Source organism: Dichotomopilus funicola (assembly GCF_033296635.1).
Source record: "Dichotomopilus funicola strain CBS 141.50 unplaced genomic scaffold C8A04scaffold_8, whole genome shotgun sequence".
NCBI lineage: Eukaryota > Fungi > Ascomycota > Sordariomycetes > Sordariales > Chaetomiaceae > Dichotomopilus > Dichotomopilus funicola.
Window position 1 is genome coordinate 181244 of NW_026944029.1, and position 13936 is coordinate 195179.

The window sequence follows — 13936 nt, forward strand, 5'->3', positions numbered from 1 at the left end:
GAAGGTAGAAGAAGTCACCATGAAAAATAAGCAGCATTGAGTGTTCAGCCATCCGAAACCTTTTTTTACATTTTTTACCATCCTACATTAACTAGCTTACTTGCTGAGCGGCTCGCCATCCTTGATCTTTTGAAGCCCGTACTTCTCCAGGCGGATGGCCTGGATGGCAATGAAGCCGGTGGTATCGATGGGGGAGAAAGTGTCTAGAGAGTCCATGGACGCGTCCTCCTGCGAGTAAAGGTTGCTGGCGTCGCTCTTGCGGCCCAGAACATAGGCAGCACCCTTGAATACCGACATACGGACCTCGCCGGTGACGTTCTTCTGCGAGAAGATGATCGAGTTCTCCAGGAACTCGCGCTCCGGGCTGAAGTACATGCCGTTGTACAGCGCATGCGACCACTCAATGGTGACGAACTGGTCACGCAGCTTGCGCACCTTGGAGTCCATCACCAAACCCTCGAGATCGACGTGAGCGAGGCGGCTAATTGTATTTCATCGTCAGCCTCAAATCAATTATCTCTCCGGCAAAGGTTCCGGGTTACTTACGCAATGGTCAGGCCAGGGGTGTCGTAGCAGCCACGGCTCTTGAGCCCAATGAAGCGGTTCTCGACAATGTCGACACGTCCCACACCGTTGTCGTGACCAATCTTGTTGAGGAGCTTGAACAGCTCAACCGAGTCGGTGACCTCACCCTCGGGGGTAACAACCTTGGAGGGAATACCCTTCTCGAAGTGAATGGTGAAGTTGTAGGGCTCGTTGGGTGCGTCGGTGGGGTCGATGGTGCGAGTCCAGAGCTCCTTGGGCGGCGTGTGGTCGGGGTCCTCGAGGACACCGGCCTCGTACGAGCAGTGCACCAAGTTGTCGTCCATGCTCCAGGGAGCCTTGGGCGAGGAAGAGACGGGGATGTTGTTCTCAGCGGCGAACTTAAGGAGATCGTTACGGCCTCTGTTAGGCATTGGTCAGCGGGTTATCAAGAAACGCTCGGCAGCCAGCTCATGGTTCTACTATCACGTACTGGAACTTCTGGATGAACTCGGGCAACCTCCACGGGGCAATGACCTTGATGGAGGGGTCACAGGCCTTGAAGGCTAGCTCGAAGCGGACCTGGTCGTTGCCCTTGCCGGTGCAGCCGTGGCTAAGGAGGTCGCACTTGAATTGCTGGGCAACGCGCACCTGCGCCCGGGCAATGATGGGGCGGGCTAGCGAGGTGCCGAGGAGGTAGCGGTCCTCGTAGATGGCATTGCACTGGATGGCACGGAACACAATCTCATCGACGAATTCGCGCTGGAGATCCTCAATGATCATGCGCTCGGCACCGAGGGCCAGGGCCTTCTTCTCAACGGCCGCCCAGTCCTCTTCCTGGCCGACATTGGCGAGGAAGCACACAACGGTGTAGCCCTGGGTTAACAACTATCAGCACGCCAATTCGAATTCCTAGGGGTCTAGCAAGCTGTATTCACCTCAAGAATGAGCCATTTGAGGATGGTGGAGGTGTCGAGGCCTATTGGGCGTCGTTTGAGTTAGCGGGGTTGAATTGGCTTCTCGTTGGGTTGGTTGGGTCGAGGAGGGGCATCTTTGCGGCCGCAAAGGCATAATTCGAGTACTGTTGTATATACACAACGAGTAAAAGTTACAAAAAGAAGAGGCAATGGCGATCCTCAGTAAATCGTACCTCCGGAGTAGGCGCTATTGAGAAAGGTTGTGAGTCGCGTGCATCTCTAAGTGTGACGGACATTTTGGCGGGGTAGCCACTTACAGACAAACGCGACCCTTGGACATTTTGGAGATTGGGAGTAGAGGGGTCCACGGCTGAGATGCTGTACAGTTTGTAGGTATCTAGACAAGTAAGGTGGATCGTGGAGAAAGAATTGAGGAAGTTGAGGCAATAATAGGAGTAGTTGAAGGGGGAAAGAAAGGGTCTTTTAGCCAAACTACTTCTCCAAAAGTCGGCAGCTATCGGCCTTCTGCATCTCCTGCCCCACGTTTCCACTGATGACTCGAAGCGTCAACCCCGGCAGCGGTCAACAAACTTTTTTTCCAGCTCCCAGCTTCAATTCCTGTGGGTCGCCTGATAAGGCTAGTGCCCGACCCGCTGATAAGCGGGACCGCCGGCACCCCTGTCCGGGTGGCCGCCGGACCGGAGGAGTGTTGTGCTCCAGCGGCCGGCTGGGGCAACTGACGTAACAGAGAAGCGAGGGGGTGCACGTTCCAGACGAGAAAGAAAATCCTAAGATTTTGATTTTTGACTTGCCGTTGCTGCCGACGCCAGCGCTGATAAACCCGTCTATCTCTAAACTCCGTCATCGCCATGGGTGTGGTGGGTGTTTGCTTTGCAACCAACCTCTCTATAGTCTTATAGACGTCCTCGTTCCCTTTAGCGTGTTTGCAGCCATTCGCTTGAAATCGTATTGGTTTTTGAATTTGTTTCTATCCGATCACTGAACGGCATGCTTGTATAACGCAGGGTCTTGGTCCCCGCTTGATGCGCGATGCAAGCCGCCAAAAGCGAAGTACGCCCCCCGGCGGTACCCTCGGGGACCGCTCTAGGGAGGAAAGATGGCGACGGGAACACCTCCCCGCCAACACGGCCGCGTCCTGTACACTATCCTTTCTGGTTTGGCGGTAGTGCAAGTAGTATGGCCGCCTGCGTTACACACCCCCTGGATCTTGGTGAGCCTCCCCCTTAACCCCCACATTCCTCAGTGTGATACTAACTTACACCCTCAGTCAAGGTCAGTCAGATATATGCTCCTAACTACCACGGATAGGCTGTTATTAGAAGAGGATGTTGAGAGAAGATAGCCGCTAACACTACATCTCAGGTCCGTCTTCAAACCCGCACGGGTGACATGCCCAAATCGATGAGCGGCACCTTCATCCACATCATCAAGCACAACGGTCCGCTCGGACTCTACAACGGCCTCTCCGCCTCTCTCCTCCGCCAAATCACCTACTCCACCACCCGCTTCGGCATCTACGAAGAGCTCAAGTCCCGCTTCTCCTCCAAAAAGACCGACCCCACCACCGGCAAGCCCAAACCGCCCTCTCTCCCCCTCCTCATCGCCATGGCCTCCGCCTCAGGCTTCATCGGCGGCATCGGCGGCAACGCCGCCGACGTGCTCAACGTGCGCATGCAGCACGACGCCGCCCTCCCACCCGCACAGCGACGCAACTACGCGCATGCGCTCGACGGCCTCGTGCGCATGGTCCGCGAGGAAGGGGTCGCTAGCATCTTCCGCGGCGTGTGGCCCAACAGCGCCCGCGCGGCGGCCATGACCGCCAGCCAGCTGGCGAGTTACGACGTGTTCAAGCGCACGCTGTTGCGGGTGACGCCGTTGCGGGATGGGTTGGCGGTGCATTTTAGTGCGAGTTTCTTGGCTGGGGTGGTTGCGGCGACGGTGACGAGTCCGATTGATGTGATTAAGACGCGGGTGATGTCCGCGACGGGCGGGAATCATGGTGTCGTGGGGGTGTTGAGGGAGGTGTATGCTAAGGAGGGCATGCGGTGGATGTTCAAGGGCTGGGTGCCTAGTTTTTTGAGGTTGGGGCCGTAAGTTTTCTTTCTTGCTCCCTGTGGGCGGCACTTATCTTCCGCGGATTCGAGTTGTGAGACTAACAATGGGCGTGTGACAGGCAAACAATATGTACATTCCTCTTTCTAGAGTCGCATCGCAAGGTATACCGAAAGATCAACGGGATACCAGAGCCGGCATGAGCTTGTGTCACAAAATTCTGCACCAACAGACGCATGAGCGAAACAGCAGCATCGATATACCATTACACATAGGATAGGTCATGTCAACAACAAAGGTACATACACTTCGAGATAGATCTTACTATAGCATAGGAAGGCAACCATAGAACCGTTTAGATGGGGAGGCAGGTGGACAGGGGGGGCGTTCACCTTGTTTTTGATAAAGAGAGAGTAGAATTTATTAGCAGTTGATTGGTGCTGGCTTGGCTTTTGGCTTTATTAAATAGAAAGCGCCGCTCTGGTAAAGGTATCCTGGGTCCCCCGAAACAACGCCTGAAGTCCTGTATTATGCTCATGTCTCATTTTCCTTTTCATCTATACCCACCTATGCTGACGGTAGATTAAAAGAGAGCACCCTAGTTAGCGCTCAGTATCCCCCCCTTTGAAAGGATATCGAGGAGTGGAAAGCCCCAAATCCAACAACCACCCAGCCTTTTTGTCAGCTTTCCCATGCCCCTGAAAGGACCATGCTCGTGTTGGTCAAATACAAGTTGAAAAGAGCCCGCTTGAAATCTTGCGTGACCCTATACTCCGAGGACGGAGGCTATCGGGTGGTGAGCGGAAAGGTACCATCCATAGCTGGGATCTATATAATACACGGCTAGTGGTGGAATGTCGTCGGAAGAAGGCTGTTCGCAGCGAATGGCGGTGGTCTGTTTCGCACACGAGGCGACCGGATGAGGGCCTGTTGCAGATGCAGGAAGAACCCACTTCCAGATTTGTAGCGAAGCCCGATGGTGCCGCGAGTAAGCGCGACGGCTTAAAAAGGGTGGCCGAGTTGTGGCATACCTCGGATCTCAGTCCCTCACGACCAATTATTTTGGCCAGCACCATAAGGAGTCGTTCCATAGGGCGTCGTGCTGCCGGCCGCTCCGCCGCCCCAGGAGCTCTGGTTTCCGCCATTGCCGAAGGGAGTGGTGTAGCCACCTCCGAAGCCGTCGGCGCCCGTCCCGTACTCTGGGCTCCGGGGGCCGTTGTAATCGCCGTTCATACCGTCGCCACCTTCGTCCGCAAGTTCATGGATGAGGCCGGCCAGCTTCTGCTGGATCACTTTGATCCCCTCGCTGACGATAATATCAGGAGGCAACGGCCCGGCGCTCTCAACGTTGAAATAGAAACGATTCGGCACGGCGTCATAATCAAACGGCTCGCCTTCCTGAGGGGGTTCTTCCCAGGCGGCGTACTCGCTTGGTGGCCTACGTTGAGGTGGTTAAGAAATGCTTGGGCGTGACCCGGGTGTTCCTACGGTGAGACTTACCATTCCGCCTTCGCGTCCGCTTCATACCAATAATCCAGATGACGTAGCTTATTGTGAGGATCGTATTCAAATCCGATCGCTGCCGAAGGCGCCCACTTGGCATGTTCTTTCGCAATGCCCTTCTTGGCGATGCATTCGAGCTTGACCTCCTGACCTGGTCGGAGCTTCAGGAGAAGAGGCCCTAGTCCCTCAGCATCCTTGACCACGGGAGTGCCGACAACTTGGTTGACTCGGTCACCAGTTGGTACCAAATCGCGGGCAAACACATGCATGTTCTCGTCACCGGTACATTTCGCGTGCAGGGTAAGGCGGACGCTGCAGTGCTCGCAGCAGCCGTCGCAATCGCAGTCTCGCGCGTATAATAAGCTGTCGACGCCATCGGCGTTGAGGGGGACGAGGCCGAGACGGTGGGCGATGAACTCGTCGGCCAAAACGGAGCTGTTCTCCTCGATCTCGACAAGGTCGATAGCTATTGTCGGGATCTCGCCGAGCATGACGCGACGCAGCGAGTTGGCAAAGGCGATGTCTGCGTTGGACAATTCGTATTTTACGCGGACCGAATCTGCCTGGTTGTCGCCGAACATCGTTAGATCGAGCGTATTCCCACACAACCCCCACAAATGGGACGCCCATCGCCATCGCGACCAAGACGTACTTGAGAAATCTTGACCACCGGACCGAGCGCCTCAGCGTCGTCCATCACCATCGGATCGTAATCCATCTTGCCGGCAGAAAATCGCAAAACGTTCCCCTTCGCGTAGATGATAAAGTCGCAACGTGGCGCGGAACCAGGTGGAAGGCCGAATTCGAGGTGAGGTTGAATGATGTAAAGGGAAAGAAGCAGACCAAGGGATGGCAGAAATCTGACCTTGAAGTTTGCGGCCACCGAGCGCGCCAGATCTCAATGGGCGCGGTGAAAGCCCACGGTCCAGTGGGGTGAACCTAGTGCACGCACACCGTGACACCCCGCAGTTCCGCTAACCCAACATGGCATAGCGTATCTGCCACAAGGCCCCTCGGTTTTGAGCGCAGCGAAATGTGGCGGCCCGTTGATGATCCGCCTGCAACTTTTTGGAGAATTGGAAGCTTCGGGCAATCGACCAGAGAGCCAAGCCTGCGGCATCGCCCCCATAAAATTTGTCGAACTGCACGCGACTTACAAGTTTGAGCAATAAAGTTTCCGGAAATCTTTTTTCCACAGGCTCACCATCCCCCCAAATCTACACCAACATCTATAACCATGCTCCGACAAACTGTATCGTCCGCCTCTCGCGCCCTGCGCTCCACTGCCCGGCTCGGCACTCAAAGGCAAGCCATTGGCTTTGCTCAATCCCAGCACACACCCCTCACCCTCGCTTCGAGGACCCTTGTGCCGAGGGCACGATGGTACAGCGACGCCGTGAAGGAAGAAACTACGAAGGAGGAGGCCAAGACAGAGGAGACTAAAAAGGAGGGGGAGAGTGAACCTGAGAGCCCCGAGGCCGCCCTCAAGAAGCAACTAGAAGAGAAGGATGCCGAGATCCGGAAGCTCAAGGTAAGTAACCTGCTTCTTTATAACACTGTGTGTGTCCTATATATATGCGCGGCCCATACTTATATGCCCCACAACAGGACCACTACCTCCGATCGGTGGCCGACTTCCGCAACCTGCAAGAACGCACCGCGCGCGAGATGAAGAACGCCCGGGACTTTGCCATCCAGAAGTTCGCCAAGGATCTTGTCGAGTCGGTCGACAACTTCGACCGTGCACTAGGCGTGGTGCCCGCAGAGAAGCTCAAGCCAGAGAACAAGGCTGAGAACGAGGACCTCGTCAACTTCTATGACGGCCTCAAGATGACCGAGAACATCCTGATGTCGACCCTCAAGAAGCATGGCCTCGAGCGGTTCGAGCCCACCGGCGAGGTCTTCAACCCGAACGAGCATGAGGCAACTTTCATGACTCCCATGGCCGACAAGGAGCATAACACCGTCTTCCACGTCCAGCAGAAGGGATTCAAGCTCAATGGCCGTGTTCTGCGCCCGGCCCAGGTTGGCGTTGTCAAGAACAAATAAGCCGCCGCGCCATTCCCAACTTCCACTCACACTCCCTTTAACACGCACTCAACCAACATACTTCACACCTCAACATTCTCACCAGGAAGGGGGAATACTCCCCTCCCCCTCCTTTGTACTACTACTCTCACCACACGGCTGATGCGGTTTACACGCACATATCACGAAAAATGTACCAGGACCAGTACGGTCAGGCGTTTTGGGTTTCTGGTCTCTCATGTATAATGCTCCTCTCATGATGTCGGTTTTTCATACCCGTTTAGCATAAGGAATGCGGAATGCGGAAAAAGAAAAAGGGAATAGAGATGACGGCGTGCTTTTTTTTGTTTTCTGAAACGGGGTATATAGAAGCAAGAGCCTGGTGCGCACGCTGATGATACGCTACTAATGTAAATCTTCTGGGTTGGTGGCGGCATTGAGTTTTATCCTTGGTGATTTTGGTTTGCTTTGATGTGATGCGGTAGGACTGTTAGAGAAGCTTAAGAACGTTGACAGGTGCAACGAGGAACTCGCCCACGCACCCGTTCAAGCCCCTTAACCGGTAACACCACGAACAACACCCCACAAACGTTTGTCCCACAACTGAATGTGATCTCTCCTCCTGGTCCCCTATTCTGCTCCTTGTTCCCTTGCTTGTTACCTGCCGCCTTCGCTATCTTCCTCTGTGAAAGTAACTAGATTGTGCGCCCGGGATGTTTGAGAAGAGTTTGCGTTCGTTAAGGTAGTCCATCATCAGCGTCTTCAAGCTCTATGCCGACTCAAAGTCATAGGAAATGAGCAGAGTACTTGAATTGTAAAATGTATTTTATTTCCCATCACAAGAGGTGAATCCTAGCCAGAATTCGGATATCCTGTTCCTTGAATAAGATATGCTGACCCCCCAGTTTCCTGATTAGAGCCCAAATCCAAAGAACATGAATCCTTGTGCCATATCCGCCCAATTACACGAGACCTGCAACAAAATATATGAATGACACACCCACCTAACTATCACCAGCAAACAAAAGCCCCCCCCCCCCCCCTCAATTCTTTCCGCTTATTTGCCCCCACGACTATCATTCAAAGGGTATTTGGTCTAAACCCATCCCAACAAGCTGGTAGATGCAGCTTCCTCCTTCAGCCTTTGGTTGACGGCCTTCCAGACCCCGCCCCATCCATAGGCCGGGGCCCGACTGTCCCGGTATTGGGTATGGTCGAGGGGCCCCAGCCTATAGCCCTCTTCTTCTTCCGCCTTCTTTTCTTCCTTTTTCTATTGGGTTAGGTTGGTAGGGTTGATGCCTGGCCTTGGCTTGATGCCCATGCAAGGGCCCCTAGGAGGGCTTGTTAGCATGGTGATGATTACTGGAGAAACTTCTATAGGTTCTGGAAGACGACGTTAACTTACCTGCCGAAATCACCTCTTCCTCGATCTCCTCAAGAAACTGACCCGGGGCAACGAGACGGTAGGGCTGGTAGGCCACCGTACCGCCGCCAACGGTTATGTAGGCGCTTTGGCGGTGGCACTCGCCTCTCGTGCCCCGGGCCAGTATCAAGACTAGGCACCTGCCCCCCAGGCTCTCTGTGCGAGGATTGATTCAATCTCGCACAGAGCCCGGTGAAGAGAATACCCTGTGTGTCTGTGAGTGGGAGTTCATCTTGAAAGGATCTGAGTTGAGGTTGGGGATCAAGCCCTAGAGCCAAGCTTAGAGAGAAAATGACGGGCCGTCTGGTAACTTACGGGGGCTGGGGAGCAGTGTCGATAGCCTTTCAGTGGAAGCACGGCTAATACATCGGGTTCTCCCGCTTCCTTTCCGAAATATGTTAGGTGTGTGTTCTAGATGACCAACAAGACTGCAGCAGGAGGAGATCTGATGCCAGCCGCGTTTCTTGGATCTTGTTACCTGGCATGGCCAGCAAGAAGGAGCGTGATTGCAGAGGACGAAACCAGATTCTAGAGGAAGAAACCAAGAAAGAGAAGAAGGGAAGGCGAGGCTAAGTAAAGCAGACGAAGAACTTCAAGGTGGGACAAAGAAAAGCCTTGCACACTTACCATGATGATGGCGGATTTGAGATCTTGCCCCCGAGGGAGGGGCAAGACTCAAATAACGAGTTGTAGAAGAAGGGAAGAGAAGGAGAAGGAACAGCAGTCGGGAACGGCTGTTAAATAGGCCTCCAGATTCACGCTTGAGCAATCAAGCTACCAAACTGATTAGGGCAAACCAGCGATTAGGGCAACCGATCACCTTGTGTGCCTCCCTGCCCTCTCTTGCGCTCCTTCCATGTCCTCCAGTACCGGCCAGACTTCGGCCAAGGTCCTCGAAGGATATCACGTGATTCTGGCGCTCTCTGGAAGGCACAGAAGGCAGGGAGAGGGGAGGGGGGAAGGCTAAGCCATTAACGGGTGCCCTGATTTCGGCCTATAGAGATATCCCTCCCAGAGGCGGCATGTTGGTGAGGCGGGCACACTTCCTAGAGAGGCGCTTGCACAGCATAAGACTTTTGGAGAACGTATCGTGCAACATATTGCTTGAATTAACGAGAAGGGGCTCCCAGGACTCCCTCCTGTTGGCTTGGGAATGGGAGGGAAGCCGTGGAAGGGTGCTGGGCTTGGCTGGGTTGTGTGGTGAAAACAAACTCCTTAACGGGGTCCCAGAATGCAGTAAGACTAGCGGCGAGCAGGACGGTCAACATGGTCTGTGAATTTCCAAGCGCATTCACTGAGACAAAAGAATGTGATAACAGTATTATCAAGATATTGTCTCCGCTTGAATCGTACCTATGAAGTAAACAAACTCCTCAACGGAATGGCGTGAGACTCGGAAAGAACAAGCAGCTATCCAGGAACCTGTGAGCGGTTTTCGACCCGAGAAACATTAGTAGAACAGTGGAGAGAGGAAAACACCGAAGCCATTTAATTGTCCTGAAATATCGCCCGCAAAGTAAACAAACCCCTTAGAAGGTCGGCGCAATGCGACTGTGTCTGTGCGAGCGGCTGCACTATCTTTTTGTGAGGAGCACTGCAATTAGTAAGGTTGAAATGATCATGAACATTGAAGATGTCGGTGGTTGCGAAGATTAAACCCCTGAAGTAAACACACTTCATGAGGTTGGGTATGACGTAGGGCAAACCATGATTATAGGCGTATTTTCACTTAGAAAATAGTCAGATCGCGCCATTCTGACATTCTAATGTTACGAAAGTGGTAAGATAATGGTCAAGAAAACTGCGCAAATGATGTGTCAAAGGTGGCATTCTTAATTCACGGGGCGCAGATGGCAAGCACTCGCCACGACTGGAACATCTGTTAAGATCACCGAATAACATAGATGCTTTGTATAAGCCAGCAAGCTAAAGCAAAAACAGGAAGCTCCCAACCATAACCAGATACATGGACATATACAAGCCATAACCGCCTCTATGACACCCCATTCCTAAAATCTATGCCACAGTTTCCTCTAAACTCCCCTCAAAGCCTAAGCCTTCTTGGGCCTGCCCTTAGCTTTCGCAGGCGCCTTGCCCTTCCCTTTGGCAGCTTTAGCCCCATCCCCATCCTCATCGGCATCAGCACTCGCCTTAGCTTTCTTGCCCACGGCGGCCTTCTTCGCAGGTTTCGCCTTGGGCTGCTTGATGTACTTGTCCTTCTTCAGGTCCAGGTCCTCCTCATCATCGTCCACCAGCTCGGCAACGTCGTTTTCATCTTCTTCCTCGATGGCTTCCTCCAGGTCGGGCATGTCCTTGGCTAGCTTCTTGGACGCGACGGGAGCGTTGGTGGCTTTCATGAATGGAACTGGGTGGGAAGCGGCGTTGTATCTGGGAGTGGGTTAGTCATGGCGTCTTTGTGAAGGATGATGATGACGGATATATAAAGAACTTACAGCCTGGTAAAGGTCGACTTGGTCTGTGTTTCAATGTTGACCAGATCCTCCGACTGGTATCCCACACCTAGTTCCTTGATACTATCAAAGTCCTCGCGGGTGAGATAATAACTGTCCATCAGGTCGATCACATCGCTGACGGCCTCCTTGCCCTCCACCTCTAGTCTCTTGACGATCTGGTGCCAGAGCACGGGGAGGTATTGCTGTCGGACCTCGTTGTGGTCGCCCGAGGACTTGAGGCGCATGTGCGAGTGGACCTCGCGGACGAAACGGCCAAGTTTCCCGTATTTGCTGTTGTTCCCAAGCCAGCTGGTAAATTGAGTCTGGCCAGTAAACATGCCGGCAATAAAACTCGAAGGCCGAACTGTGCTGAAAACGGCGTGTGTAGGCATCAGGCTCCATTGTTGCTGGGGGCCATGGATCATGCGGTCGACCAGATCTCCATCGCTGATGCTCTCGGCTGCTTGGTCGACCAGTTCGAGATACTTCAGGTTCTGCTGCCTCGCATTGTAGTTCTGGCCGGTTAGTGCCGCTGGCTTTGATCGAAGATAGTTTTCTTGGATCATCAGGAAACTGAACTCGTGGTCGTGGAAGTAGAGCTCGATCTTGTCATTCAGCGTCGCCTTGCTTGCTGGGCTGAAGAGACCACCCCCGATCATCTTCTGGCAGATATCCCAGGGTTTTAGGACAACATGCTTCTCCCAGGCTTTGGTCATGGCCTTGCTCTGGTCATAGTCCATTGTCGTTTGGTCCAGCTTGGCGGTAGACAACATGTTGATGATTTGGCGAATGTCCTTCCCGCTACCCTCAATCAGGGCGTTGACGACCTGGGGAGGCATCTTCAACCCTTCTCTGTGGCAAATCGTCATGATCCGAGACCGGATTTGGTCAACAGTCGGGCGCTGGAACTTGATATCGAAGGCAACGTGATCGAATGGCTTCATCTTGGGCAGCCGGCGCTCGTTGCAGATCAAGATCAACGGCACCTCCGTCTGCTTGCAGAACTTGGCTAGTGCACCAACACCGCCCCGATCGCCCGCGGACATACCGTCGACTTCATCCATAACCAGAACGATCTTTTTCTTGCCAGCATCGACTGACTTGCCGTCGCCGGCAAAGTAGCCCATCAGCGAGGTGTTGTTCAGAACGTCGCTCACGCCGTTCTCGACAAGCTTCTTGCTACGCGTGTCACTGGCGTTGCTCTCCAGAACGTCGTAGCCCTCTAGCTTGGCCGCAAGATGTGCCGCGGTCGTCTTGCCAATGCCGGGCGGGCCAGAGATGATGACGGCGCGGTACCCGCCCATACCGTCAGCACCGCGCTTCTGGAAATCGTACTTGCGCGACACGGGCCATCTTTGCAGCCAGCTCTGGATCCGCTCCACGTTCGCCTTGTTGCCGCAGATCTGGTTGAGCGTTGTGGGGGCATACTTCGTCGTCCACAGCTGCGTTACTGCCGGGACTGGGACGGCAGCGGCGGAGGGAGCGCCGCGGGCTGCAGCAGCCTTCTTGGCGGCTTTCTCGGCTTCTGCCTTGCGAGCCTTCTCCTCCTTCTCCATCTGAGCTGCTTCTTCCCGGATCTTCTTCTCCTCGGCCTCCTGCTTCTGCTTGGCCTTCTCGGCACCCTTGCCACTGCCGCCATGAGCGGGCATGGTCTTGATGAGGTAGAACAGGCCTTCCTCGTCGATTGTCTTGATCCCAAGCTCCTTGATTTTCCTGAGCTTGCTCGGGCCTGCATCATCTCCAAGAACGACAAAGTCCGTCTTGCCGCTTGGCGTCCCCGTGACTTTGCCGCCGTACCGCTTGACAAGCGCCTGACCTTCCTCGCGGCTTATCGTCTTAAGCAGACCGGTAAACACAAAAGTCTTACCCATCAGACAGTCATCCTCTCCTTCGGGGATATCTGCTGCGCCGGCATTGGGCGGCGGCCCAGAATTGCCGCCTCCTCCCTTGGCCTTTCTCCAGTCAAACTTGGCGTCCGGATCAGGCGCGGGGGCATCGGGAGCTTGAACGGTAGGAAGGTTGTCCATGATGGCCTTGATATCGTCGGGCTCGGGCTCGGCCTCTTTCTTGGATCTTGGGGGGGCGCGGGGTTTGGCTGGTGCCGCCTTCTTCGCGGGCTTGACGTCCTCCTCATCTTCTTCGCTATCCGAAGTCGGAGTCTTGCGCTTCTTGGCTGATCCTCTCGGTGCAGCTGCCTTCGGGGTCGGTTTCACCTCGTCGTCGGACTCATCCTTGACTGGCTTGCTAGCGCGGGAAGCCACTCGTTTGGGTTTGGGGAGGAACTCTTCCTCGCTCTCTTCTTCGACGTAGTCATCGTTCTTTCTCTTGCCGACACCCCTCACATCCGCCGCAAAGATATCATCTCCCGCATCCTCGTCGTCGTCCAAGAACCCGTCGTCATCGTCCCGAACGTGCTTCTTGTAGGCAGTAACGGGCTTCTTGGTGCCGTTTTGGGTTGCTTTGACAGTGGGAGCTGGTTTTGGCGCCGGGGGTTTCGTCCGAGGACTCACACGGACCTCGGCTCCGGGAGCTATGCGGGCCGCGGGTGTACGCTTTGGTGTAGAGTTTGCGGCCGTGGGCTTCGGTGCGGACGACGAAAAATATTTGGCGGTGGTGGTTTCCTCGCCTTTCGGCTCAGCGGGTGCACTGCGCACAGGTTAGGAAAAGAGGCTTCCTAATCATCCAAAAAAGACTACTCACGCGGCCTTTTTCCTCGGGGTTGTCCTAGTTGGCTTCTTGGTCCTACATAACCGTTAGACGGGGCGATTGGGGGTACCACTTGGTGGGTGACGTACTCGACAACCTCGTCGTCGTCACTGTCCTCGACAACTTTGCGCCCTTCTATAATCGATTAGACATTCTGTATTACGCAGTCATTGATAGGCAATCACATACTCCCTCTGGGCTTTTTCGCCTCTTCTTCCTTCTTTGGTGCCGGCTTTGGCGGGGGAGGTGCCCCCTTGGCACTAAAGAAGTTGCGAATGTCCGGCATAGTGGTGGTCGAGGTCGAAATTCTT

At 54.4% G+C, this 13936-nt stretch overlaps 5 protein-coding genes across 5 annotated transcripts; 2 read left to right on the forward strand and 3 right to left on the reverse strand.

Annotated features, from left to right (window-relative positions):
* Positions 1-96: 96 nt before the first annotated feature.
* Positions 97-1779, reverse strand: C8A04DRAFT_25674 (argininosuccinate synthase; the record flags this gene model as incomplete). The annotated part of the gene is made up of 6 exons (XM_062779648.1): positions 97-481; positions 547-945; positions 1016-1398; positions 1461-1501; positions 1673-1686; positions 1757-1779. The coding sequence occupies 6 exons, from the start codon at positions 1777-1779 to the stop codon at positions 97-99; spliced, it is 1245 nt and encodes a 414-aa protein (XP_062639822.1).
* A 710-nt stretch (positions 1780-2489) lies between these two features.
* On the forward strand, positions 2490-3715 carry C8A04DRAFT_34921 (mitochondrial carrier domain-containing protein; the record flags this gene model as incomplete). Its single annotated transcript, XM_062782985.1, has 3 exons — positions 2490-2670; positions 2803-3550; positions 3634-3715. The coding sequence occupies 3 exons, from the start codon at positions 2490-2492 to the stop codon at positions 3713-3715; spliced, it is 1011 nt and encodes a 336-aa protein (XP_062639823.1).
* Positions 3716-4559: 844 nt separating this feature from the next.
* Positions 4560-5733, reverse strand: C8A04DRAFT_34922 (DNA-directed RNA polymerase; the record flags this gene model as incomplete). The annotated part of the gene is made up of 3 exons (XM_062782986.1): positions 4560-4950; positions 5013-5578; positions 5668-5733. 3 exons carry the CDS (start codon positions 5731-5733, stop codon positions 4560-4562), a joined length of 1023 nt encoding a protein of 340 aa, XP_062639824.1.
* Positions 5734-6252: 519 nt separating this feature from the next.
* Positions 6253-7064, forward strand: C8A04DRAFT_9797 (GrpE-domain-containing protein; the record flags this gene model as incomplete). Its single annotated transcript, XM_062785632.1, has 2 exons — positions 6253-6546; positions 6624-7064. 2 exons carry the CDS (start codon positions 6253-6255, stop codon positions 7062-7064), a joined length of 735 nt encoding a protein of 244 aa, XP_062639825.1.
* Positions 7065-10517: 3453 nt separating this feature from the next.
* On the reverse strand, positions 10518-13911 carry C8A04DRAFT_25678 (replication factor RFC1 C terminal domain-containing protein; the record flags this gene model as incomplete). The annotated part of the gene is made up of 5 exons (XM_062779649.1): positions 10518-10854; positions 10920-13565; positions 13620-13661; positions 13715-13760; positions 13815-13911. 5 exons carry the CDS (start codon positions 13909-13911, stop codon positions 10518-10520), a joined length of 3168 nt encoding a protein of 1055 aa, XP_062639826.1.
* Between the last annotated feature and the right edge of the window lie 25 nt (positions 13912-13936).